Source organism: Gossypium raimondii, chromosome 11 (genome assembly GCF_025698545.1).
Source record: "Gossypium raimondii isolate GPD5lz chromosome 11, ASM2569854v1, whole genome shotgun sequence".
NCBI lineage: Eukaryota > Viridiplantae > Streptophyta > Magnoliopsida > Malvales > Malvaceae > Gossypium > Gossypium raimondii.
Genome location: NC_068575.1, coordinates 34,608,444 through 34,636,078, shown reverse-complemented (window position 1 = coordinate 34,636,078; position 27,635 = coordinate 34,608,444). Strand labels below are relative to the sequence as shown.

Sequence of the window (27,635 nt, the reverse complement as noted above, 5' to 3'; positions counted from 1 at the left end):
TTTGTAGCACATTTTAATCCTTAAAACAAAATTCCAGGAATAACAGAGATGCCTTTTGGAAGAATACCTAGAAGTATCAAGGGCCACAGCGAGTTCGATTTTTCCTTTGGTTGGTTCAGAAGCAAAGATTACTAACTAATTCGAAACGTACCAGGAGGGGACTGGGTCACAATAGCCCTTGCTTTATATGTGGCCACAAAATAGAAGACACTCTTCATGTACTTCGGGATTGTTCGACTGCAAAGGAAGTGTGGAAGCATGTGGTTCCAATTGATCAACAAAACAAGTTTTTTTTTCTGATTCTTTTTAGATTTGGTTATCTTCTAATCTTTGTTGCCACATGAGATTGCAGGAACATGGAGTTCTCTGGTCGTGTCTTTTTGGTATTATCACTTGGCGAATTTAGAAGAATAGAAGTTTATTCATTTTTCATAATGTTACTTAGTCAGCTTTTGAAATTGTCAAAGCTTCTCTTAGTTGGGCACAATAATTCGAATCATGTCAGAACATTTATAAGCCCAATCTCCTAAAATTGGGATATGAAAAGCACATTGAAGGAACGTGGGTCTATCTATTCTCCGAGGGTGCAGTGGAGCGAGTCACTAGGGATGCTTCTGTTAGAGGATTGATATGCGATCAGGCCGGTAATTAGATCTTGGGATATAATCGATACTTGGGCAATTGTACTCCTTTTGAGGCGGAACTCTGGGGTATTCTAGATGGGCTCCTCATTCTATTAAATAAAGGATGCAAACGGGTCATAATTCAGGTAGACAATTCAGACGTAGCTAAGGTATTGACCGGTAAGGGGTTAGAAGATTAAGGCATCACAGTTCTTAGAAGGGTTCAAAGGATTATGCATTTTGAAGGAAAGTGGGGATCAGAGTTGTGTTTAGAAAAACAAACTTATTGCGGACAGATTGCTAAAGTTTGCCTTACATGGAAGTCAAGCTTACAAATTTTCGATATGCCTCCTTATGAGGTGACGGGGCCCCAAACTTATGATACTTTTGAACAATTGATTTGATATAATTTTGTTTTACTTTTCACCAAAAAAAATAATTATTATATGATAAATCAAGACTACCAATATTAAAATATAAGAATACTACAAATTACAAATTGAAATAAGGAAATAAAGAGAATAAAATCAAAATAAAAACCGTAGAAATAAATTCCTATCAAATCTCTTATGTTTATGCTATCCTATTTAATATTTACATGATAAGAAATATATATTTTTTTAAATTTAAGTTATATATGTTTAATAACACAAATATAACCATACATAAAAAGCAGAAATGGGGGATTTACCCTTTTGACATATAGAACCCTTCTTCCCACTCAATTTCTGATACTGCCACTTCTATTAATCTATATTCCTCCTACCTACAACCTTGTCTCTGTGTGTTTTGTATCTTTGAGTTTTATAGTTTCCAAATATGAGTGATCCCAATTACGCTTATCCTTACCCTGCTCAAGGTAGTGTACTCTTCTGCTTTTTCCCTTAGATTTTACACTGTACAAAGTTGTAAACTTTTCACTTTCTACATTACTGCTAAAGAATTTTATTTTATTTTTAAAAGAAACCTGCTTCATCTTTTTCACATTTTAAGCTTTTAACATTTTCTTTTTTTTTTCTTTCTTCTCCCTTGCTATGTTTCATGATCATGGGTTTTTCTTTTGGTTTCTTGTTTTTAATTAATGTGAATATTTTGGGGGTTTTATTTGTTGATTGATGTATGAAACTTTTAGGTTATTATCAACGTCCCCCAGTGATGGCACCACCACAGTATGCTGCTCCACCTCCAAGGAGAGAACCTGGTTTCCTTGAGGGCTGGTATGTGTGTATATATTTCTATTGCTCATAATTCAATACTTCAATTTAAAAAGAATATGAATTTATGATATGTTTTAATTTAATTCAATCTTTGGTTTTGAATTTGTTTGCAGTCTTGCGGCTTTGTGTTGCTGCTGTCTAATTGATGAGTGCTGCTGTGATCCTTCCATCATCTTTGTGAGCTGATCATCTCTCTAATGCACCCCCATGGAGAAAATATTTTAATAATTTATAAATATCAGTGGTGTTTATTTTATTTTGTGGTTTGGGCTTCTGGTATGTTCTTGAAGATGTTGATGTGTCTTTATCCCTGTAATTCTCTATTTAGTCTTTGACAATTTTTTCTTCATTTAAATATGAGTGTTTTCTAAAAATTCCTTTTTCAGTATTTAAAGAAGTCATGCATATCAACCACGGGTGCTGAACAAATATATTAAGGGAAAAAGAAATTAAAACAGCTTAACTTATAATAATGATTAATTATTTGGTCAAATCAGTTTTAAAAAATAAATTATTTAATATTAATCAGAGTGATAATATAATTTTAACATGTCGATTGAGTCTTAGTTCGATTGATATCGGTATTGTTGTCAGTGTAAGAAGTCGTAGATTTGAGTGTGCTGAAACACATTATCTTTTTATTTAAGAGTTAAGGAGGGATTATAAATAATTTTAAACATTGTATCAATGACAACAGATGATAAAAATTAATAATGAAATTAATGTTAAAAAAATTAGCATCAAAAGTTTTATAATAAAAAAAATCATAGCAGCTTATAATGAACTGTTAGAAAATTTTAATAAAATAAATATTTAGAAAATTTTAATTTATGTAAAATTTAATTGTGCATAATTGAAACATGAAATATGTTAATATTAATTGTATAAAAATATAGAAAAATATAAAATTAATTAAATTTTATAGTCATGTAAATAGATCAATGTTCAAATATATATAGAGTTAGTATTTGATATATTGACAATATACTTTTTTATTCCACATACTTAAAAATTTTCATGTGTCTCCTTTTATAAAATATATTTTTTAATATTTTATTATGTCCCTATAGTACACTTCCCAATCATTAACCCTACTTGTAAAGTTTAAAATTTCATTAGCAGGACTTCAAATATTTTCATAATATATATATATATATATATATATATATATATATTTAAGTTTTCATTTTAAGCACTCCCATTACCATTTGTTTTCATTTAGCCACTCTAAGGTATTTTGACTAACAAAATTTGAGTTAGCATTTTTATAATTAATAAACCATTTATAAAATTTCCACGTAATATTATATTTTCTTTTTTAAAATTACATGAAAATTTTAGCTTTCCACAAAAAATTCTTCTTCCTCTCAAACAAAAATCAAATCTTTGCCTCTTTCAACTTGCTATTGTTGTCGCCGCCACATGCTCCAATGGTCTTCTTTAGCGACCAGACACATCAAAACTCTCCGCTCTTACCCCTCATCTCAAATCTCTGGTTAGTTTTGCATTGATTGGATACAAACTCTTCAACTTTCATCTTAAAACCAAGAGCTTAATATCTTTCAATCTCCTTCTCCGGTCATCTAATTGCCTCAACTCCGAGGTATGTCATTCTTCTCGGTCTTGATGCTAAACCCATCATCCGGATTTGGAAGGAGAGCACTGAAGGCTTTGATTCTATTAGATGAATCTCCTTTTTATGTTTTCTTTTTTCTTTTTGAATTTTCTCCTCTGATTTTTTTTCTTGTTTCTTTTTTCTTTTCTGACTTATTCTAATTTTTTTTCACGTTCTAATTTGGGTTTTTTTTTTCATTTTTATTAAGTGATAAAGATTTTGGTTGCAAGGGCTTTAGGTATAGTTGTTGAAGGATAAGCAATTGTCACGGGGCTAGAACTTAAGTTTGGCAAACCACACGACTTTAGACAATTTTTTTTTGCTTCAAATCTGCCTAAGTCAACCTAAAACGCAAAAAGTAAGAATTCTCTCGAAAATCCTCTAAGGCACCAAAAAAATATAGCGGAAGTGAACTCGAAATGAAAGAGCAACGAGAGAATAGAAAAAGGCCACAATAAAGCAATGCACACCAAATATTTGAGTAAATACTTTCAAATATATTCTTTAATTATCAATGGGATTATTACAAATAAAGGAGGAGACCCCTATTTATAGTTGAGCTCTCTAAAACCAACTGTACAAATTGAGTTACATCGACAGTCAAGATCAGAACATTTCTACAATTAAGAGTCTTAAGGGATTTAAACTCTTTACATATTTATCCCTTAGGATTTACATTAATTACCCTAGTAATTCTAGTTTTACTGGAGTGCTTCATTGGACCACCAATGCTTCAAGTAGATATGCTTCTCCATATGTTCCATGAGTGAGGTCAATTCAAGTGGGTCAAATAAGCCTCATTTAATTAGTTTACTTCCATGAGACGTTCTATGAGCAATGATCACAGGCTTTGATTTATGTCTCGTGACATAATGGTGTTGATAGGGTTTTGGGTCTTTTATGGTGGTGGCTGTTGGGATTTGGGTTGTAGGAGAGGTGGTAATGATGTGATGGTGCAGTAAGTTGTGGTGGTGATGGGGAAGATGGTGGATATAATTAGAAATTGTGGTGATGGTGGAGGCCAATGGTTGTTCCACTAGTGATGGCGAATTGAGTGGTGGTTGAGTGTGGTGGTTAAGATGGTAGGTGTGAAGGTTTTTTTTTTTTTTTGAAATTCTTAATGACATGGAAATTAAATATTTTATTTTTAATCTTCCAAAATTTTTTTAAACTCTTAAAATTTTGAAATTGCAAAAGTGTCCATCATATCACTTTGTCCCCATTATTTTTGTTAATGTTAAGATTTCATATTTATGTATCTCGATAAAATCAATTTTATTTTCAATTTTTTATTTTGTCATATATATATATATATATATATATGATGTATACCGCTTTTTTATGGATGTATGATTGGTATGATTAATATTTATACCATAAGTATGGTTTATTTATAATTGTTGATTGACAAAATAAACTTGTTGTGTTGAATTTATATACGATATATAACTCTTATTTATATAATGCATAATATATATATACACGGCAATGGTTTATGATGGTAAATTCTTTCTTTAGGATAATAAGCATGATAATTTTATGTATATTTTTATGAATGTCTTGAGGTTAATGTTATTTTATTTATGTATTTTTATATACATTTATGCATAACCCTGTGTATATTCTTATGTATTATTGTTTTATAACATTGTTTATATATTGTCATATGTATTTTTATGTATATTTTATGGATACTTTTATGTACATAATCATGTATATTTTTAATTTATAAATTTGCATATATTTTTATGTATAATTTCATTTGTAATTTAAAATTTCTTTTCTGTAAGTTATTTATATGGTTTGAAATAATCATTTTAAAACTGTTTCTTTTTTAATTGTGAATATTTTCGTATTTATCATAAATTATTATAAAATTGTTGTATGTTGCTTTACCTATTTTTTTCAAATTAATATTATAGTTTACTTTTTTATATAGTTTCAATTTGTATATTATTTAAAAACTAAAACAAACTGTCACTATCAATGAAAGGTAACAATAATTAAAAATATGTTATTTAAAAATTAATTAAGAATTAAATGTTTGAAATCACATGCAACGCATGTGCAATAGAAATTAGTATATATAAGAGCACGAGTTTAGAAAAAATATTTAACTCACGATAATACCATTTATTTTAAATAGAAGTTATGATAATTATAAATTTAAAAGTAATTATATTTTAGTAGATGTTGAAGTCATGAGAATTACACATTTAAAAATAGTTATAATATAATTTACAATTATTAGTTAAGAGATATTGTGTTAATTTTAAAATAGAGTTATTACTTGAATCGAACTCTAAGAATAAGATAAAGGAAAGAAATTAAATATAAATATAATTATTATTTAAAAAATTGATGAAGAAAAGAAGAACACTAATTTTATTAATGTGAAATAGAGTTGTTATTGAATAGAATTCTAAGCATATTAATTATCACTTAATTCATATTAGAGTTAATTATGTTAATTAGTTATTATTTTGAATAATGTTATCTTACATTAATTACATAGATTAAAACTATATTATATGTTGAATACGTTAAAATTGTTTTAATTATGATTAGAAAATTTTATATTATAATATTTAAATTGATAAGTTAATATATTTTAATTATATTCAATAATTGAAACAAGAAATATTATTTTACATTAATTAATACAATTAGAAATATAATATTAAAAAATTGATTAAATATTAAACGCGTAAAATCACATACACATGTGACATTGGAAGCTAGTATATATGAAAGCATGAGTTTGGACAAACTTTTGAACGGATGAGAGTTGCCAAATCTCAAATTTAGTACCCTTTAATTGATTAACTTTATTGTTTTTCCATCACCAAAAAATGTATAATTTTTATTATTATTTGAGATTTGATAGTTTTACTATTATTTAATTTTAATAATAATTACATATAATTGTGAATCTTGTTTATTATTATGTTGTGAAATATAATGTCAAAGGCAATGAAGTATTAAAGTAAAATTTTGACCATGAAAGTCAATTATGTTCCGATAACGGCCGGAATGCTTCATTTCAATAGTAACTAGAACAACAAATTTTAGGTTCTTTTCTGGTGCAAATTTCGATTGATACCTATCGTACTAATTGGTTTCACTTGAATCAGTCGGAATATGGTGTACCAATCGGTTTAAAAAAAAACTTAAAATATATTTTAAATTTAAATTTAAATTTAAATTATTTATTTTGGGTTTGTTGAATTATGGAATTCATATGCATAGTATGGGATCAAATTATTGTTTAGGTTATGGAATTTTTTTTATGGGACGGCGTTATTGTTTAAGTTATGAAATAGTTTTTTATTTGTTTATTTTGAGGTTGTTTAATGATGGATTGTTTTTTTTGAATCTTATTAAATAATATTATACATAATTGATGAGTATTTTATATTTTTGGTATTGTAAAATTTACATATTATAATATTTAAACCAATGATACTAATATCTCTAAAATATTTTTTATCACTAGAACCAAAGCTTAATTTTAATAAGTATTTTATATCTGAGATTTATTTAATCTCATTATTTGATATTTATAAATATTTTTAAAAATAGCGATACATTCAAACGGTACACGAACAGACTAATATTAGTACATACCAATATTAGTAGGAAAATAGTACATCCGTTAATATGGTACTGACTATCTTGATTTTGACTCATATTCAAATAATAAATTCTTTTATCTGATTATTTAATATTTTACTATGGGTTGTTTTCTATTTTTTATTTTCATTACTTTTAAAATGTTATTTATTCTCTAAATTATTTTTTTAATTAATAATTTTTTATTATAAATTAGATTAATTTTTTAAAAATAAATGCATAAAATCATGTATAAAACACACGTAACATGAGAACTAGTACAAATTATTAACTTATCAATAAACAGCTAGTACCTTGAGGAAAGGTCTCCATGTGGCCATTCAGGCATTGTTTGAGAAGGAAAGGCTTTATTATAGCCACATAAAAAAACTCAAAACAGTTGTCACAGTGGGCATCCAATTCCTTGTTTATTTTAGCTCAAGTCTCAAAGGGCTCAGTGCTTAAATGCATGTTATAAATAAAATGGGGAGAAAATCCCAAAGGTGTGGCTACCATTTTGTGAATGACACACTTAGGGTAAATTTTTTTATCATGTAAAGTTTTATGAAAAATATTTTTTATATTTGTTTTATAGAAAATAGTTTAGTCAACGGAAAATGATTTATAGGTCAATGTAAAATAAATTCTTTTTTCTAAAAGCCTAAATTATTTTTTAGAAAAGAATTCCTCTATAGATAATTTTATTTTTATATAAAAAAATAACTTAAACTAACCTCCGATGGTGCTTTTCCACCTCCAAGAGCAAGAATGGTCTCTCGGAACTTGTGGCCAGTCTCGTTAACCGCCTGTGGAAAACAATTAAACATAGCAGATCATGTTTTTTATTTTTAGAAAAAAATATACTCATCATAACAGGATCATAAGTTTTGTTTTAGAAAGCTCTGAGTCTGATGCAGAGCTTTTGAAGGGAAACACAGAGAAGAAGAACTGTATGCTACTCAATCAGGAATCAGCATAGTAGCTGAGGATATTGACAAAAAGGGTTTAATTGACCGTGATGAACACTAAGTCCTAGAACAAAGTTGATATTGGCATATTTAGTTTTTTGAAGTTTAAGTAATTGGCAAATGCTTTAATTCTTAATAGAAACAAAGGTTCTTAACTTTCTAACAGCTCAGAACCAGCAAAAGTAATGTAAGGTTGATTTGCTGAATGTTGCATGAAAGTGTAGACATGCATCCAAACAAATTGGGGTTAAAAGGAAGGAAAATCCAAAGGTACAATGAAGAACTGATAAAGCCAAATTGAGAGGATGAAGAATACAAAAAGTCCTTTTCTTATCGATCAAAACGACTAGAATCGGACTCTTCAATGAAGACAGCCTCATATAAGCTTTGGAACTACCTCCTTAGTCTGCCCCACCAGCTGTAAACCCCCATTTTCTCTTGATCTTCCCTCCTTTTAATTCCCCCAATCACCTTATCAACTACAGTTAGGAGTTCATTAAGGAAAAAAAATCACATTGTTTCCCTACTGGTGTTAAAGAATGGGTCATAGATATGGTTATCCTCCCGCTACAGTGATTGATATAGGGGAGGAGACACTGAATTTCACTGGAGGGCTTCAATACGTTGACCTTACATACACTGTGACAAAGCAGAAGGAGGTAGAAGGGAAATGGTTGAAACAAGAGGTGGACTTGTTGAATAGGATTACTGGGTCTGCACCAAAAGGGTGCATCACTGCAGTCATGGGGCCTAGTGGTGCAGGCAAATCCACTTTCTTGGATGGTTTGGCAGGGCGTATTGCTACTGGAAGCCTTAAAGGTAGGGTGTTTTTGGATGGGAAGCCAATGAGTCCAAGTTTAATTAAAAGGACTTCGGCTTATATAATGCAAGATGATAGGTTGTTTCCGATGCTTACGGTTTATGAGACCCTGATGTTTGCTGCTGATTTTCGACTCGGACCCATCTCAAGAGTCGAGAAGAGGCAACGCGTCGAGAAATTGATTGATCAACTTGGATTGACAGTAAGTAACTTTTTCCAGTTTCAACCATGATTCTATGTTGATCTTATCAGTAGCCTGAAAAAATAATTTTTGAAGGTTTAATGTACTATTTGCCCCCTAAATTGTACTAACCGCTCATTAACGACTTAAAAAGAAAAAAAGACATGCCATGTTGAGGTGTCCAAGGTCTGGGTTGAGGCCCGGTTTAAAAAACATTCAAATCCAGCCCCTTTTTCAGCCTAGCCTCCCGCCCAAAATGATTGTTTTAAAAAATAAAATATTAAAAATATTTTTTAGTTGATATTTTATATATTTTTACAATTATTTTAAAAAAAATATTTTTATTATTTAAAAATTCTTTCGAAAGCTTTGGATAAATAGTGCATTAACGGATTCTAGATTAATAAATTACAGTTCTCATGAATTTACCAGAAAACTATGTTTCTCAAGAGGTGCAAGCTCTAACTACCTGGTTTCTTGCAGTCCTCATGGAACACCTATATAGGTGATGCTGGGACTAGAGGAGTCTCGGGCGGAGAGCGTCGCAGAGTTTCAATCGGTGTTGACATAATTCATGGACCATCCTTGCTCTTCCTAGATGAGCCAACTTCGGGTCTAGACTCTACTAGTGCTTACAGTGTAATCGAGAAGGTGCGGGACATTGCACGATCTGGTAGCACCGTAATCCTCACGATTCATCAACCCTCATCTAGAATCCAGCTGCTCCTTGATCATATGATTGTCCTTGCTCGTGGCCAGCTCATGTTTCAAGGATCACCGCAAAATGTCACTCTACATCTTAGTCGAATGGGGAGAAAGGTCCCCAAGGGTGAAAGTGCAATAGAGTTCCTTATTGATGTGATACAAGAATATGATCAATCTGAATTCGGAGTCGAGGTAGTTGCTGAATTTGCAAGAAGCGGACGAAAACCACCACAACTGACAGAAGAGGAAATGTCTGTTTCAACAGCTGCCCCAACACCACCCCCAGCTAATCGTGGTCACGATTGGAAAAACAACAGGCGCCTTGCATTGAAAGCAAGTGAAGATTCCGATAATGGTTTTGATCGTAGTGTGAGAAGCCCATACAATAATACATCAAGGTCATGGAGTGCTAGCCACATAGGAGTTGTGCACCAACTCAGGTTCACCCCCACAAGGCAACGTACTGATCAAAAAGCTCCAAACCCAATGAGGTAAAGCAGTTATATTTTTAAGCAATTTGGACCTTCAGAAGAAAAGTTATTATATTTAGAGACAATAACCTGAAATTCTTCCATGAGTTACGCAGTTCATCGCCTGGCTATTATACATACTCAAGTGACATCCTGCCAGGGACGCCGACACCTCACAGCAGCGACTATACCGTGAACGAAAATGATTACCTAACTCCAGATGTTGCTCCGAAGACAGTTCAACACTTGGGTCCCAAATTTGCAAATTCCATCTTCCCAGAGATTTGGATTCTCATGCGCCGTAACTTCAAGAACATTAGGCGTACACCTGAGCTTTTTCTCTCCAGACTTGTAGTCCTAACTGTCATGGGCGTTATGATGGCTACGATGTTCATGAACCCGAAAATCAGCGTGCAAGGCATCACCAATCGCCTTAGCTTTGTTATCTTCACTGTCTGTCTCTTCTTCTTCTCTTCCAACGATGCAGTACCGGCTTTCATCCAAGAGCGCTTCATTTTTGTTCGCGAAACTTCCCATAATGCCTATAGAGCCTCTACTTACACCATAGCGGGCCTCATCACATACCTTCCTTTCCTTGCACTACAAGCTGGTGTCTATGCTTGTATTGTTTGGAAAGCCTTGGAGCTTAGGGGACCATTCTACTATTTCTTTATTGTTCTCTATGCCTCCCTTCTTTCAACCAACTCATTTGTGATGTTTGTGAGCTCAGTGGTGCCTAACTATATCTTAGGGTACGCAGCAGTCATCGCTTTTACCGCACTCTTTTTCTTGTTTTGTGGCTACTTCATGAATAGCCATGACATTCCGGTGTACTGGAAATGGATGAACAAGGTTTCCACCATGACATATCCATATGAAGGGCTCTTGATGAACCAGTATCAGACTAATCAAACTTTTGGTTACGATCCAAACATGAAACCTGTGACCGGATTTGGCATCTTAAGTTCACTTGAAATTAGTACCGTAGAATTCAAGAAGTGGGAAAATGTTATTATAATGATAGGTTGGGCTGCTTTTTATAGGTTGTGTTTCTACATAGTGCTTCGTTTCGGATCAAAGAACAAGAGGACATAGACAAATCAAGGAAAAGGATGATGCTGAAAGTGCTTAATATTTTGCTTCATCCAAGTGATCTGTTCTTTTTCTTTTTTTTTCTTTTTTTTTTGAGTAAACTAATATGTAATTGTTTTCTTGTCAAGATATTTGGATAATACTTATAGAATGCATGAGCTAGCATCAATGCAGATACATTCACCAAGGGAGAAAACAAATATAATCAACTAAATTAAGTATATTTATGTTTTTTTTTCTATAATCAACGTTAAGAAAAAGAAATAGTCAACAAGAAATCGCTAGTTTAATTTTGCAAGCTTGGTTGGAATCACTGACTACAGGCTTCAATATAACAAGAAATCATGGAAACAAACAATGGAAGAGACCTTGCAAATTATTTATCATACCCCAATCAAACTGCAAAAAGAGAAACATGTACGAAAGTGCAAATTGTTTTGGCAGTATGTATGTATCAGCAAGGGACAATGTTTAGTGCTTGGAATATACCTCCCAATCTTTGTAAGCATCGAAGAGACCCAACCAAAAACAGGCTAACCAACTTAAACACTGTCACAGTGTTGACTTATATATTTGATCCATTCGACAAAACAAAGAATCCATCTTTCAGCTATATATACATAGATTAAGCTTGTCTTAAACCTGTGTTAAAGATACAAATTCCTCTAACTGATAGGCATCTTATTCTTAAGACTAAGAGTTTACGAGCTTATGAATTTGGTTGTGATTAGACAGGATGATTTATCAGAAAAGGAAAAGGGCCAAAAAGAGCCTGTTATCCTCTAGAACCAACAAGTATAAAAGCCAAAATCAAAAGGATGAAGACAGCATGTCATTTCTTTTTGTTGATTAAATATTTGCTTCATTCTTCAACAACATGTTAGCATAGAAAAACTTTGGGATTACCTCCTTAGACGCACCTGCCTTCAAATATATAACTATTCTACTGGATATTCGTCTTTGCTTTCTCTAGCTATCTCTAGGTTAACGAACCTAGGTTGGGCTTATGAATATGGGTATGATAAAAACAGGATGATTTATCAGAAAAAGAAAAGGGCCAAAAAGAGCCAGTTGTCCTCTAGAACTAGCAAGTATAAAAGCCAAAACCAAAAGGATGAAGACAACAAGATGTCATTTTCTTTTTGTTGATTAAATATTTGCTTCATTCTTCAACATGTCAGCATAGAGGGGAATTCAGAACCATTTTTTAAGGGGAATGAAATTTTAATTTTTTATAAGATTATATCTTTATAACTTTTAAAGAATTATATCAAATTTTTATAGTTCTAAGGGAAATAAAATATAATTTTATTTTTATTAATTTAAAATTTTAAAAATATTTAAAAAGCCTAAATAATAATTTTCTATTTTAAGGGGCGGCCATGCCCCTCTCTATAATCGCCTCTGTCAGCATAGAAAAACTTTGGAATTACTTCCTCAGACGCACTTGCCTTCAAACATATAACTAATCTACTGGATATTCCTCTTTGCTTCCTCTGTTTATCCCTAAGTAATGAACCCCAAAAGAAACCATGGAAAGAATCATTAAACGCGTTTTCTTCGTCATCTTCACCATCTGCTTTTTCTTCTTCTCTTCTTTCATCGAAGAACAACTCCTTTTCGTTCGCAAAACTTCTCATCCTGCTTACAGACCTCAGTTTACCATAAATTCAGTTTCATTATTCAGAATGGTTTTCCTGCACTAGAAGTTGTTATTACGAACCGTTATACAAGCTTTTATTGCTTGGAAAGCTAATGGACTTCCATGGCCATTCAATGTTCTATTTATTGCTGTCGACCACTTCTATTTATCAACCAAAATAGACCCCTTTTATAAGGAAAATGCCTGCTCAAAGCTCTTGTTGGTTCCTTATGAAGTAAGTTATGTAGACATCTTTGCTTTCATAGCTCGTTTTTGCCTTTTTACATGGCTAGTTATTATATAGAAATATGCTATTCATGGTGTTCCTTCGGGATAAAGTTTCCAGATGTTTTGACTTCAAAAGACTAGTTGGTTTGCCACTTCAACTACCCTTTCTTTTTCTCTCTGTAAAATTGATCTATTTTTTAAATTTAAGAAAAATTCGCCTAAATGCATAATTAACTTTTAAAATCAACCTTTTCAGCTAATTTTCCAATCTGACGGGCTTAAATTATTTACTTTTAATTCACTTATATACTGACCTGTCTCCATCATTCCCTTTTCCATGCAAACTTCAAAGGAAACAACACTCTCAATACCAACGATTACAACCCAAACTCCTTAAAACGACCTCGTAAGACTGCCCCATTCAACAAGGAGTGTAGCCACAGCCCCAATATCGCGTGGGTCATTTACATTCCAAATCCAGGCCGGCCAGTCATGTCCTGTCCCCGGTTCCTCCACTTTTGGCCATCTTAGTTCTCCCTGATTGATACTCCCCAACCAAACCCACTCGAAAAAGAAAGAGCATCTTCGGGCTATTTTATTAAAATAATTTAAAAAAATAAAATTACAACAATGACTTAAAAGAGTTAAGACATTCACTTAAATGGCCTAAAACAAATAGTGTTGAGAGGTTTTAGATACTCCATGGTTGATATTCATATCTCCAATCCCTAAAAATTCACTTGATGATTGAAAAATTGTTTAAAATCAATTTTTTTTATTCATGCCATTGCATGGCCGACACTCATGTGTTTTTTTTTGTATCTAAATTTTTTTTTGAGATTTTGGCTTTATAGTGACTGACACCACTTTTAATATTCTCAAAGAGTAAGATAGCTTGAGAGCCAAGCCCATGGTGTGCATGCCCATTAATAATAGTTGTCCATGCTACCACATTAGATGAAGAGATGCTGGAAAATGACTTGTGAGCATCATTGATACATATCTACAAGGGATGTTCTAACATAAACGTTAGAATGGAATGGCATTTTGATCAAGTGTGCATGAAGTAATTGTCCTTGTTAAGAAGATCTCAGGCATGAACATGCATGAAAGAAAACTGAGAATGTTGATCTTGTATCCTCTATTTGTAATTTGCACATATTCATGTAAAGCATTAGAGTCTCTTTGTATTGCTCATTTTGAATATAACCAGATATCATTGAATTCTGTGTCACAGGGTTTCTTTCCCCTCGTGTTTCTTCAAACAACTTTAAAGCTTTACCAATCTCCTTATTCTTGAAATATACATAAATCATGGTGTTGGTAGAAACTATTGTTCTTTGAGACATCTCTTCAAATAATCTTTTTGAACCTTTAACTCGGCCGCAAGCAGCATACCCTTTAATCTTTAGATTATAAGAAACTAAATTTGCCTCAACAAGTGTATTGAAAATCAATTCAACATCATCAATCCTGCCCATTATATAAGGCCTCTAATAAGTGAGTTTGAAGCATTCAAACACGGATTTGTTACTCCATCATAACTTTTTTAGCATCAGCAATAGCTTCACAATCAGAATAAAATTCAATGAGTGCACCACCAATTAATTGATCAAATTCAAATCCATATTTGATCAAAATCCCGTGAATAAGCCTCCTTTCACGTAAATCAACAAACCTGCTACAAGCCCTTATAACAAAATCCAAAGTGGTGCCGACCATGACAAAGCCAAAATCTAAAATTTCTTTTAGATACTGGAAAAAAAAATACATGGGTGCCGGCTATGCAATGGCCTACACCAAAAAATTTATTTTTTAAAACACTTTTCCAATCATTAGGTGATTTGTTTTGGAGATTGAGGATATATGTGTCAGCCATAGGGTGTCCAAAACCCCTCAACACTATTCATTTCAGATCATTTAGGTGACTGTTTTTACAGTTGAGCTATTGTTGTAAATATTTTATTTTTTGAGTTATTTTGATAAAATAGCTTCCTCTCCGAGTTTCTCCTCATTGATTTTCCATTTCTACTAGAAAATAAAAAGCTTGTAATGGCCATGGATTTCTCCAAAGAACGTGAAAACTTCATTTGAAAATAACCACATAAAATAAATGAACTAAGTTTGAGCTTCAAATTTTAATATATATCATTTTTGTTAATACTTGTTATTTTTTTTCAAAATACTTGATAGTATTTCAATGATGCAACTATGCCTCACTAATTACTCCATTTTATGAAGAAAAAAAGGGTTTAATTAACCGTGATAAACATTAAGTTCTAGAACAAAGTTGATGTTGACATAATAAGTTTTTTGAAGCAAAGTAATTGGAAAATGCTTTAATTATTAATGGAAACAAAGGTTTTTAACTTTCTAACAACTCAAAACAAGCAAAAATAATGTAAGGTTGATTTGCTGAATGTTGCATGAAAGTGTAGACATGCATCCAAACAAATGGGGTTAAAAGGAAGGAAAATCCAAAGCTACAATAAAGAACTGATAAAGGCAAATTGAGAGGATAAAGAGTACAAAAAGTCCTTTTCTTATTGATCAAAACGACTAGAATCGAACTCTTCAATGAAGACAACCTCGTATAAGCTTTGGAACTACCTCCTTAATCTACCCCACCAGCTGTAAACCCCCATTTTCTGTTGATCTTCCCTCCTTTTAATTCCCCCAATCACCTTATCAACTATAGTTAGAAGTTCATTAAGGAAAAAAATCACATTATTACCCTACTGTTGTTTGTTAAGTATGTTATTTCAGTCAAATTTGAGAAATAATCTTCTAGTTAAACTCTATTTATTTGTTTCAATCAAACTCTGATTAGTCTAGATTATTTTTATTATTATTTGACCTATGAATTTAGCCTATAAATAGGCTTTTTTATAGCCTTAGAAAATATACCCATTAAAGATTAAAACTCATAACACTTTTAGAGAATTTTGTGTTTACGTTTTAAGGGTTCTTTGTTTTCGAGTTTTCGGGGTTTAGTTTTATCTCCATCTTTTATACCCTTCGTTCTTTTTCCATTATAGTAAAATTATCTTTACCCGTGGTTTTTTATCCTCTTTGGAGGGGTTTTTCCACATTAAATTTGCGTGTTCAATTTCTCAATTTTTTCTGCTATTTTTTACTTGTTGCTTAATCGGGTCGATCTCCAACAAATGGTATCAGAGCTAGTTTAATTTTTTGTATATCAGCCTGTTCAGAGATGGTAGCAACAATGTTTGAAATTGAGAAGTTCAATGGTGTCACGAATTTCAATTTGTGGCAAATTTAGATGATGTCAATTCTATTTCAAACCGGCCTAAAAAATGTTGTTACCGAGAAAAAGCATGAGAATCTAAATCAAACAGAATGGGAAAAGCTTGATGAAAAGACCTTGTCTACAATTTAGTTGTGCCTCGCGAATACGGTATTGCAGAAAGTATTGATAGAGAAGACCTCATCCACCTTGTGGAAAATGTTAGAAACTCTTTATGTGACTAAGTCTCTGGCTAACCTTTTAGTGTTGAAACAACGTCTATTTACGTTTCTCATGAACAAATGTGAGCTTCTTATAGATCACATTAGTCAATTCAATACTCTTTTAAATGATTTAAAGAATGTTGAGGTTCAAATTGATGATGAAGATCAAGTTATGCTATTATTGTGCTCTTTACCCCATTCATACAAGTCTTTCAGGGAGACCTTGATTTATGGCAGAGACAAACTCTCGTTCAAAGATATGAAGGGTCATTTGTTGAGTAGAGACAAACTAGACAATGAGTTTTGTTTAGTTAGCAAGGCATATAGGCAAGCTTCTATTTTGGTAGCATCAAAGAAGCGAGAGAAAAGGTGTTGTTATTGTAAAAAATTAGGTCACATCAAAGTAGATTGTTATAAACTACAAAATAAAATAGCTACTAAGAGTAATGAGAAAGATATAGCTAGTGCTAATTTGGTCGATGAAAGCGGTGATAATTTCTTGTTAGTGTCAACAAGCGATAACTCCAAGCTTACGTCCGAGTGGATCCTAGATTCGAGATGTTCTTTTCACATATGTCCCAATAGAGAATGGTTTTCCACATACAATTCGGTTGAAGGTAGAGTTGTGCGTATGGGAAACGATTCATCCTGTAAGGTAATTGGTATTGGTATTGTTAAAATTAGGATACACAATGGGACGATTAGGACACTCTCAGATGTCAGGTATGTACCTAATTTATGAACGAATCTTATCTCATTGAGTATTTTAGAGTTGAAATGATGCAGAATCAACATCGAGTTTTTTCATCTCCTTGAGTATTTTAGAGTTGAAATGATGTAGAACAAACATAGAGTTGAGCAGCATTAAAGTATCTCGTGGAGCTCTCGTCTTGTTAAAAGGTAAAAGAACTGGCAATCTTTATATTCTGGAAAGTTCTACAATGACCGGTGAAATCGGACGTCCCTCATCCGTTACAGAGTCGAAGTCAACTCGTTTGGAGCGAAGGCAACTTGGTCATAGGAGGGAAAAATGTATAATCATTTTGTTGAAGAGAGATTATCTTTTGGATGCAGGTTTTGAAAAGTTAGGGCACTATGTTGTGAAAATTAGACCCGAGTTAGTTTTGATTTGGCTGTGTACAAGTCGAAGGCTAGAAGTCTTCCAGTTTCTAAGTACAGATTCGACTCAGTTAATTCCCTACATAGTTCAAGATAGCCCGTGGCGGGCTTTGGCAAAGATGGGGTTGTGGAAATATGAGTCAATGTGGAGATTTATTAAGTATGGCTCCTATGTCAGTTAAATTTAAGAAATAATCTTCTAGTTAAACTCTGTTTATTTATTTCAATCAAACTCTAATTAGTCTAGATTATTTTTTTATTATTTGACCTATGAATTTAGCATTTAAATAGGCTTTTTTACAACCTTAGAAAATATACTCATTAGAGATTAGAACTCATAACACTTTTAGAGAATTTTGTATTTATGTTTTCAGGGTTATTTGTTTTCGGGGTTTAGTTTTTATCTCCATCTTTTGTACTCTGTCATTATAGTAAAATTATCTTTGCCCGTGGGTTTTTAACCTCTTTGGAGGGGTTTTTCCACGTTAAATTTGTGTCTTCAATTTCTCAATTTCTTTCGCTATTTTTTACTTGTTGCTTAATCACAACAGTGTTAAAAAATGGATCATAGATATGGTTATCCTCCTGCTACAGTGATTGATATAAGAGAGGGGCCACTGAATTTCACTAAAGGGCTTCAATACGTTGACCTTACATACACTGTGACAAAGAAGGTAGAAGGGAAATGGATGAACCAAAAGGTGGACTTGTTGAATAGGATTACTGGGTCTGCACCAAAAGGGTGCATCACTACAATCATGGGGCCTACTGGTGCAAGCAAATCCACTTTCTTGGATGGTTTGGCTGGGCGTATTGCTAGTGGAAGCCTTAAGGGTATGGTGTTTTTGGATGGAAAGCCAATGAGCCCAAGTTTGATTAAAAGGACTTCAGCTTATATAATGCAACATGATAGGTTGTTTCCGACGCTTAGGTTTATGAGATCCTGATGTTTGCTGCTTATTTTTGACTCGGACCCATCTCAAGAGTCGAGAAGAGGCAACGCGTCGAGAAGTTGATTGATCAGCTTGGATTGACAATAAGTACCTTTTCCAGTTTCAACCATGACTCTATGTTGATCTTATCAGTAGCCTAAAAATTAATTTTAGAAGGGTTAATGTAATATTTGCCTCCTAAATTGCACTAAGTTATCATTTAGGTACTTAAAAGAATTATTTTTATCAGTTTGGTATCTGAAGTTTCCAATCTTGTATTGCTTTACTCGAGTCGTTAACATTGTTAAAAAAAATGATGTGCCATGTAGAAGAGTCCGAGGTTTGGGCTAAGGCACGATTTCAATAAAAATTCAAGTTCAGGCTCGTTTTTAGCCTAGCCTAACCCGCCCAAAAAGTTCGTTTCATTGTGAAAAAATTAATAAAATAATAAAAATATATTTTAGTTGATATTTTATATAGTTTTACAATTAATTTTTTAAAAAATATTTTTATTATTTAAATTGAATTCGGATCGAGCGGACCAGGATGCAAAAATTCTTGGATTGGGCAGACTACCCGACTCATGAATAGGTCTAGCGCCACATTACCCACTTGGAAAAATAAAAAAGTTATTAAAAATATACCTTCTTTTTAATATATTTAAAATATGAAAGAAACACAAAAATCTCAATTTTTTTGTAAAAAGCTTTCCAAAAAAATAAAAATATATTTTCCTTTTTTAATATACACATCCCTTTTAAATATATAATAAAAAGCAACATTTTTAAAATAGTAACTTTTTAGAAAAATCTAAAAAATTTAAACATATCTATTGAACATAAAATTGAATGTAGATTTATGTATTTTTTTAATAACCTTGAATGTCTTCTTTTCAAGAAAAATCGCATTTTTAGGAATAAAATAATTAAAATAGCCAAAACAAAGACAGAAAATAGTTTATGGTCATGCAAAGAACATTTTACTTAAATATATATAACATATTATATGCGTATATATATCATATATATATACATATATTAAAAGTACATTTTTACAATTTTTTATTTTGTTTAAATTTTTTGTTTTATTAATTTTTACAATTTTTTTAAAATTTTTGCTCTTTTTGTATTATAATTTGTCATAATTTGATACGTCAAATTAGGCTCTCTATTATAATTAACGAGTTTATTCTTGAGTAATATATATTCTTTACTTTTGACGATTTTTAGTTCTTAACGTTAATAAATTATTTTTGTTAGTTTTAAACCAATTTTTAGACCCAAATTAGTCAAACGCACCATGGGGAACTAACGATATGATTGAGTGGTGTAGAAAATCGAGGATGGCCCGAAATCAAAGATATCACCTCTCAGAAGGGGGTATCGCGATACTGAGTCATGGAAGCCGTGATACCCCTGATAGTGCTGAAGAGTAGAAAATTGAAGTTATTTCCAGTTATCTCGCGATATTGAAACATCGAGGACCCCCCAATGTATGACTAACGTGGGTGTTGCAATACCAGAGCCTGGGTATCGCAATACCGATGCCTGACAAGGAGAAAAATGTCTTAATGAGGTAGTTTTTGTCCAATACCAACACCAATCAAAATACAACTTCTAGGGGCACTTTGATCCAAAATTTTAGGTTGTAATCAGATGTTAAAAGCTACTTTTGGCTATGAACTAAAGGGAGCTACTTTATTTTTGTTCCATTATCTTTTTAGCTTAGGGTTTAGTTATTTTCTTCATCTTTTTAAGGTTTAGACTTTAGCTTTTCTGATTTTTGGTTAAGTAGTTAGTTAGTTAGTCAAGTTTACTATAGCTTGGTGTTAATTGCTATTTAGTACCTTAAACTTTATTTGTATTTGCACTTTAATCCTTAGTTCTAATATAGCTCAACTTTTTTGTATTTTTATCTGATAAAAATCTTATCTTTTGTGCTTTTATTTATCACAATTGTTGTCATTGTTGTTTTCTTCAAGTTTTTGCAATAAAGCTTGTATTTTTATCAACTTTCTTTTAAGTTTACTTTGATGTTCCTTTTGCTTGAATGTTGGATAGTTGCTTGTTTAGGAATGAATATGAGTAGCTAAATCCTTGTGGTTGGTTGATGAAATTTTTGTTTAGTTAATTTTTGGTTCAAAGACTAAATTGCAAAATCTGGACTAAATTGAATAGATTTCATAACTTAGGATTGACGTCCCTAAGGGGAAATTTAGATGAGTGAGATCGAGGGGAGATCTCATTGGACACCAATTTGATAGTCCTGAATTAGTTTGGTAAGGTCAAGAGATAAACTGGACTAATTTGTCTAACCTGGTAAAATTGAGACGAAGAGATAAAATTAAGCCAATTTAGAAGTGCAAGCGATTTAGATCCCTAACCCAAAGGTTAATTAATAGCATGTAAGTGAATCAACTTATGTCTGTTATTGATTTGTTGATTTCGTAATTTTACTTGTTTTACAATTTAATCATTTTCTGTTTTAAGTAATTAATTAACATAATTAACCTCAATTATGGTTTGCCTTAATATGACACTTAGTGAGTACTTAGGTAGACTCCTTAATTGCATGCCAATTGTTTAGGGATCACTTAATCCCTGACTCCTGTGAGTTCGATCCTTAGAATACTTGGGTGTTTCATTGAACATTACAAATATTACAATTGACATGTACACTTGTAGCATACCGCACTATATTTGATTGTTTAGTGTTGATTCTTTGTCCCGGTACATGCACACCGGTGGCGGAAGTGGTCATATTATATATTTAAAAAGGAAAGCTTATATATTTAAAAAAGAAAATATATTTTTTTAACTTTCTAGAAATTTTCTATATATATTTTTTATTTTTTCAAAAATTGATATTTGTTTATGCTATTTTTTGTGTTTCTTTTGTATTTTATATATTTCTAAAAAGAATGTATATTTTTAAAATTTCTCGAACTTTTATATATATTTTTTTATTTTTTTTTAAAATTGAATGATGGTGGAACGAATTTGCAACTCCACCAGCAGAAAGGGAGTGTTTTAGTTAAAAATTGAATGTTTTAGCTAAGCTGTGGTTATGAAGGATAATAATTGAATGACAGTCAATGTGCAATTTAATGGTTGTTAAGGTGGACCAAATGCTTAGTTTTATTCTGTTATGTGTAAAAATTAGATATAAATATGATGGTTGTGAATTGATTATTGGAACTTTAAATCTAATTTTCGTGGACTTCCCTTACGCAACCCAACACCCTTTTACACTTTTTAAGACATTTTGAATACATCTATTAAATTACATGAAAAGAAAACCTTAGTTATATGATTAAAACATTTGTATTTTTGCGTATGATGTCTATCAGCTTTCTTTTTAGTAATTGATCCAAACTGAATCTAACATTGTTATTATTATTAGGTTTAATTCAACAAGAAGTACTTAAATTATTAGGTTTGTTTGAATTAGATATTTAAATTATATTTTAGTCAATTCGGTACTTAAACTTTGATTTCATTACTGTAATTAATACATGTTGTCAGTGTCGTTAAAAGATGTGTTAACCAATTAAATTTTGCCACATCATTATCTTATTAAAATATAATTAAAAAAATTATTTTAAATTTTATATTAATATTAAATAATAAAAAATTTACCTCTCCCCTCCCCCACCCTGTCCATTGTCCTTCCACCGCCACCCCCCTCGGCCCCAACCCATCCCTCTCCCTCCCTCTCCCTCCCTCTCCCCTCCCCCTTACCCTTATCGTCCCTCTCCCTAAAACGAGGAAAAAAAATTCAATTAAGATTGCAAACTACTCAAATATAGGATACTCAAATTTAACTTGTTCCTCAATTTGACCATGATCAAGCTAAAGTTAAGCTCTTTTTTTTAGACAGAACCTAAGTACCTACAACGCCAAATTCTCACTAGCACCAACAAATAAACTGCATACCGCATTACAGGGTATTAAAACGAGGGCTACTCATGAGCATAGAGATGCCCTGAATATTTGTACTTTTAGTTACCATACATCCCTCTAATGTCCGGAAAAAGTAGCTACTTGGTTGAGCCATGACATAAAAGAAGGACAAACCACTAAGCAAAACAACATGTGTTGAGAATATGTGAGTTGAGAAGGAAATATCATGAAACTCCATAAAAAACCAATAGATTATATAAAATGGGGGAGAGAGATGGTGGGGGTAAGGGAGGAGAGGGAGAGGGATGGGGGAGGGGTTGGAAAAATCTAGTTCAAAAACGAGTTTTTTGCACACCGAAAAATAAAAATTTTTAAAATCGACCCAGTTTGTGATATTTATAGCAATAAACTCTAGATCGAAATCATATATGTGTTTTCAGATAAACAGATCCTTGCCATTCACGACTTTCAACCAAACAATCTTCTCCGCTATTCTCGTACCACGAATTACTTCTAGTGTAGACTCGAACGATTCAAATCAAACACAAAACTACAAATAGTTATCTTTTCTTTTGGGGTGAAAACAAAAACTCTCTTCTCAAATAGAAACTGACATAATCGTTATTTCAGAATATATATTTAATTCTTAGTAAATAAAAGTCTTTCTATTTTCGAGCAAAATAACGATATCCGAAAGTTCTGTGTCAATAGCTCTACTACTGTCATATATTTATAGGGAGAGAAGGTAGAACCATTGTTGAATTGTAGAAGTTTATTTCAACTAAAAAAATGAAATCCTAGTTAACTAGTTAAACTAGGATGTAGGGGGCGACAATGTAACACCCCCAACCCGTATCCCTCACTGGAACCGGCTTATGGAGCATGATACGATCTCTCCTCGGTATGGTGAGTTGAGTCGTAGTTGTGCCCGATCGTCGAACGTAGAAGTATCGTTCCAATTTGCTAGCTAAGAGAGTAATTGATTAAGTATGTAGATACGAGATGGAAATAGGTTCAAAAATGGCTAGGAAAGATAGGGATGGAATCGGCTAAGTAAGGAACAGAAGGATTCAAATGGATAGTGAGAATGGGATGGAAGATAGGCTTAAGATTCAAGAGTGAACCAACACTATAATGAAGTGCTGACAGAAAACTTATATGATCTTAAGGTGATTCAGGTTATGGAATTAGGACATTGACCCGTTACCTAGAGAGGTAAGAACCGAAGGTATAGTTTGGTGAACGCCACACTATGAGAGTGATGAGTTCGATAAAAGACAAGGGTTGACGCCACTGACTAGCAGATTAGCCAACTAAGTCTTTGGACAAAATTTAAGAGAAAGAAATCTCACAAAAAATAACAAAATTTCATTCAAAGTTTCAAAAGTCCATACAACTAGAAATTAGCTAAGTATTTATAATAGAATTCCTAAGGTAGCCGAATAGGCACTTTGGGTAGCCAAATGGAAGCATGTATTAGCTTAATAGAGCTGGAAACTTCCTTGAACCTTCCAAAACGTCCCTTGATGCTTCCTAGGCCAGCTTGATTAATTGAAATGAATAATGAGTTGAATGGAGCTGAATGGACTAGGCTAGACTCAGCCAAGAGGTGTGAAAAGGCTTTAATGTGCTGCCTTGAGTATTTGAATAGGCTTGAACTCTTAAATATCAGCTTGGGCACTTCAATAGTCTTTGGGTCTGAACAGACGAATTTGAGCAGCCCTTGAGTGTGAAAGGAACCTCTAGCAAGTGTGAAAACACTTAAGGCTGTCGAAGAACATAATGGCTAGCTTAGGGAAAAGGAATCAACAGTTGGTTGTGGCTAGGGGTGAGCATTTGATCGAATCGAATCGAATCGAAAATTTTTGAGTTAATCGAGTTTTCGAATCTCATTTTATCATCCAAACTTTATTTGAAGTTTTATCGAATCGAATCGAGTGAGATAGAGTTCGAATCGAATCGAATCGAATATATTTGTTCGAGTTAAATTTAAAAATAAAATAAAATTAGTGTTGTTTATTTTATGTAATTTTTCAAAAATAATTCTTTAAAGTTTTTAAACATGATCATACAACAAAAATTGAAGTAAATAAGTGAATAAATAAAAGCAACACAACATCAACCCAAATAAACAACATGATTCCAAATAAACAAATAATAAAAACATAAGTAAAAGTCCAAGTAAATAGCATGAATCGAAATAAACAACAACATTATAATACAAAAAAAAACATAAGCAAAAGTCCAAAATACAATAGAAACCTACACCAAAAGAACACAACAAAAGTCCAATTAACCAACAACAATAACAAACCAAACCAAACTAATAACAATAACACATCGGTTCAAAAACCATTATAGAAACATTTAAGTTTTTCTTGTGTTTCAAACACCGTTGATAATCTTGAAACATCTAGTAAAAGTATTGAATGAGTTAGTTAAATAATAAAAAATTTTGCAAAAATAAATTAAATAAACATTTAACTTTATAAACTAATGCTAAGTATGTTACCTTCTTGATTTTCGGGTATTTTGGATAAGTCCAGCAATTTTAAAAACAAAAGTGTTAGTTAAATTATGGGAATGCTTACTAATATAAAGAATACAAAAGCTTATTTTATAAATTAAAATTTATATATTACCATCTTCCATTGTTTGAAGTTCATAAAAATAATCTTCAAGATTGATGGCATCATTAGATTTCCGAAGCCAATCTTGTGTGCAAACCAAAGCTTCGACCATGAGAGGAGTTAGAGAACTTCTAAAACTATTGAGAACACGTCCACCCGTGCTAAATGCACTTTCCGAGGCAACTGTTGAGATAGGAATAGCAAGAATATCTCGAGCCATTTGTGCAAGAATAGGGAATCTAGGACTGTTCATTTTCCACCACAATAGTAAATCAAATTAACTTAAATTGTTTACTTCTTCATCCTCACCCAAATATCTATCCAACTCAAATTTGCTTTCTAATACAACTTGTTTCTTCTTCTTAAAGTATTTTTGTTTGGCCAAGCCTGTTTTCATTTCTGACTGATCTATTTCCATTGAACTGCAAAGATTTGTCGAAGAATTAGATCTACTTTCAAACAATTCAATTCTCCCGGCATTAGAAGAATACTCATTGAACAAGCAATGCAAATATTTATCAATCATTTTCATAATGTCATTAACAATATTAGGAAAAACCAAGTTCACCCCAAAGTCCAAAAAACTCATTTTACATTGCGGATCAAAGATGACCGCCAAGTAAACTAGCATGTTGATCTTGTTTCCTTCACCCCAATACTTATTATATTTCTCTCTCATTTTGGAAGTCATAGAAATTATGTCTAGATCTCCACAATCTTGCCACCCATCAAAAAGACAATGCACATCCGTCAATACTTCAAAAAGTGAATAAGAGGTAACATGCAAAGATCCGGACACCTTCAATGTCAGATGATAAAAAGGCTCTAATACTTTTATAATTCTTCGAACAATTTCCCAATCATCAAATGTAGGAACTCCATCTCTAACAGTAAGGTCAAGAAAAAAATTATGGTCATCACGTACATAAGATTCAAATGCACGCTCATATTTTTCGGCCACCATCATATATGTTGAGTTCCATCTAGTAGGCACATCTAAACATAATTGAGCCTTACTATCTATCATTTCTTCTTTTACCCGTTGGTTGAATTTTGTCAACCTCGATGGTGATGCTCTTATATACCTCATAGCACCTCTAACTCAATCCACAAACACAAAAGCATCCTTAATACTATATTGCACAATGAGATTAAGAATGTATGCAACACATCTCATATGAATAAATTTTCCATTTGCAACAGAAGCATTTCGATGATTCAATTTCGTTCTCAAATATTCAATGGCAATACTATTGGCGGATGCATTATCAACTGTAATAGTGAAGACCCTCTCAATCCTCCAATCTCGAAGACATTTTTCAATGGCTTGACCTATGCTTTCACCTCTATGAGCGGATATTGGGCAAAAATTTATAATCCTTTTTTGCAACCTCCACTCATTATCCACCCAATGTGCTGTTAAAACCATATAAGATATCATCTGCAATGAAGTCCAAGTGTCTGTCGTCAAACAAACTCTACTTATATCTTTTTCAAAACAATTTTTCGTCACACTCTTCATGGAGTTATATAAATCAAGACAATCCCTTCTAATTGACCAACGAGATGGAAGACTAAACCGTGGGCATGCTATAGAAAGAAAGTATTTGAAACCCTCTCCCTCTACAATTTTAAAAGGTAGTTCATCCATAATTATCATACGAACCAATGCTTTTCTAACAGCATCTTTATCAAACACCCAAGTTGATAAATCCGTTGTTTCTTGGCTAACCTTCACAAATGTTAATTCTGATTGCTTCGAATTAGAAGTATTACCTCGAGGTCTTTTTAGGCATGCTTTCAAATGGTTATTCAAATTCGTTGTAGAACTCGAAGTTGATTCCATCGTGTAAGTAACATCACATGTATTGCACCTTGCTCTCTTCTCCCCCTCTTCAGTCACAAATTTGGTGAAATGGTTCCAACAAGCTGCCTTTGGAGTAATCTTTTTTCGAACATTTTCCTTGGTTGTTGTTTGATCATCTCTACTTGGGGAAGAATTTTGTGAACTTTGAGTTGAACCATCTCGCTTTGGATCACTCATCTACAAGTAAACAATTATATAAAAATTTGTTGTAATTAGTAACCATGACCAAAAATTGGTTTAAAATCAAACTTAATAAATCGATTAAATTAAAAATTAATTGATATAATAGTACAGCAGCACAAATTAAACAAAAAAAAAGTATGTTAAACTACATTTATAAAAAATGGTTAAATTGTTTTATTTTTATAATTATAAATTTTTGAATATATAAAATAATAACTAAATTGGAAATTTTTTTAAGAGCATAATAATACAATACAAAATAAGAAGAAGCCAGATGTGGCCAATAAACAAATTAAAATTAAAAAAAGAACCCCTTATTGAAGAAAAAAAAGTTTAGAAAAAACCCCATGAAGATGAA

At 32.2% G+C, this 27,635-nt stretch overlaps 1 protein-coding gene and 1 long non-coding RNA gene across 2 annotated transcripts; both read left to right on the top strand.

Moving 5' to 3' along the window:
- Positions 1-1,309: 1,309 nt before the first annotated feature.
- Positions 1,310-2,214, top strand: LOC128034944 (uncharacterized). Its single transcript, XR_008191295.1, has 3 exons — positions 1,310-1,482; positions 1,756-1,840; positions 1,954-2,214. It is a non-coding gene; the product is annotated as an uncharacterized LOC128034944 (long non-coding RNA).
- Positions 2,215-8,574: 6,360 nt separating this feature from the next.
- Positions 8,575-11,410, top strand: LOC105804108 (ABC transporter G family member STR2). Its single transcript, XM_012636604.2, has 3 exons — positions 8,575-9,057; positions 9,520-10,232; positions 10,328-11,410. Exons 1-3 carry the CDS (start codon positions 8,575-8,577, stop codon positions 11,304-11,306), a joined length of 2,175 nt encoding a protein of 724 aa, XP_012492058.1. The 3' UTR covers positions 11,307-11,410.
- The last annotated feature ends 16,225 nt before the right edge of the window (positions 11,411-27,635 follow it).

Bases quoted from the DNA above. Each gene is read 5' to 3' on its own strand.
- LOC105804108 (XM_012636604.2), top strand. From the start codon at position 8,575: ATGGGTCATAGATATGGTTATCCTCCCGCTACAGTGATTGATATAGGG. The intron at 9,058-9,519 runs GTAAGTAACTTT...GGTTTCTTGCAG, and splicing joins TTGATCAACTTGGATTGACA to TCCTCATGGAACACCTATAT. The intron at 10,233-10,327 runs GTAAAGCAGTTA...TGAGTTACGCAG, and splicing joins AAAGCTCCAAACCCAATGAG to TTCATCGCCTGGCTATTATA.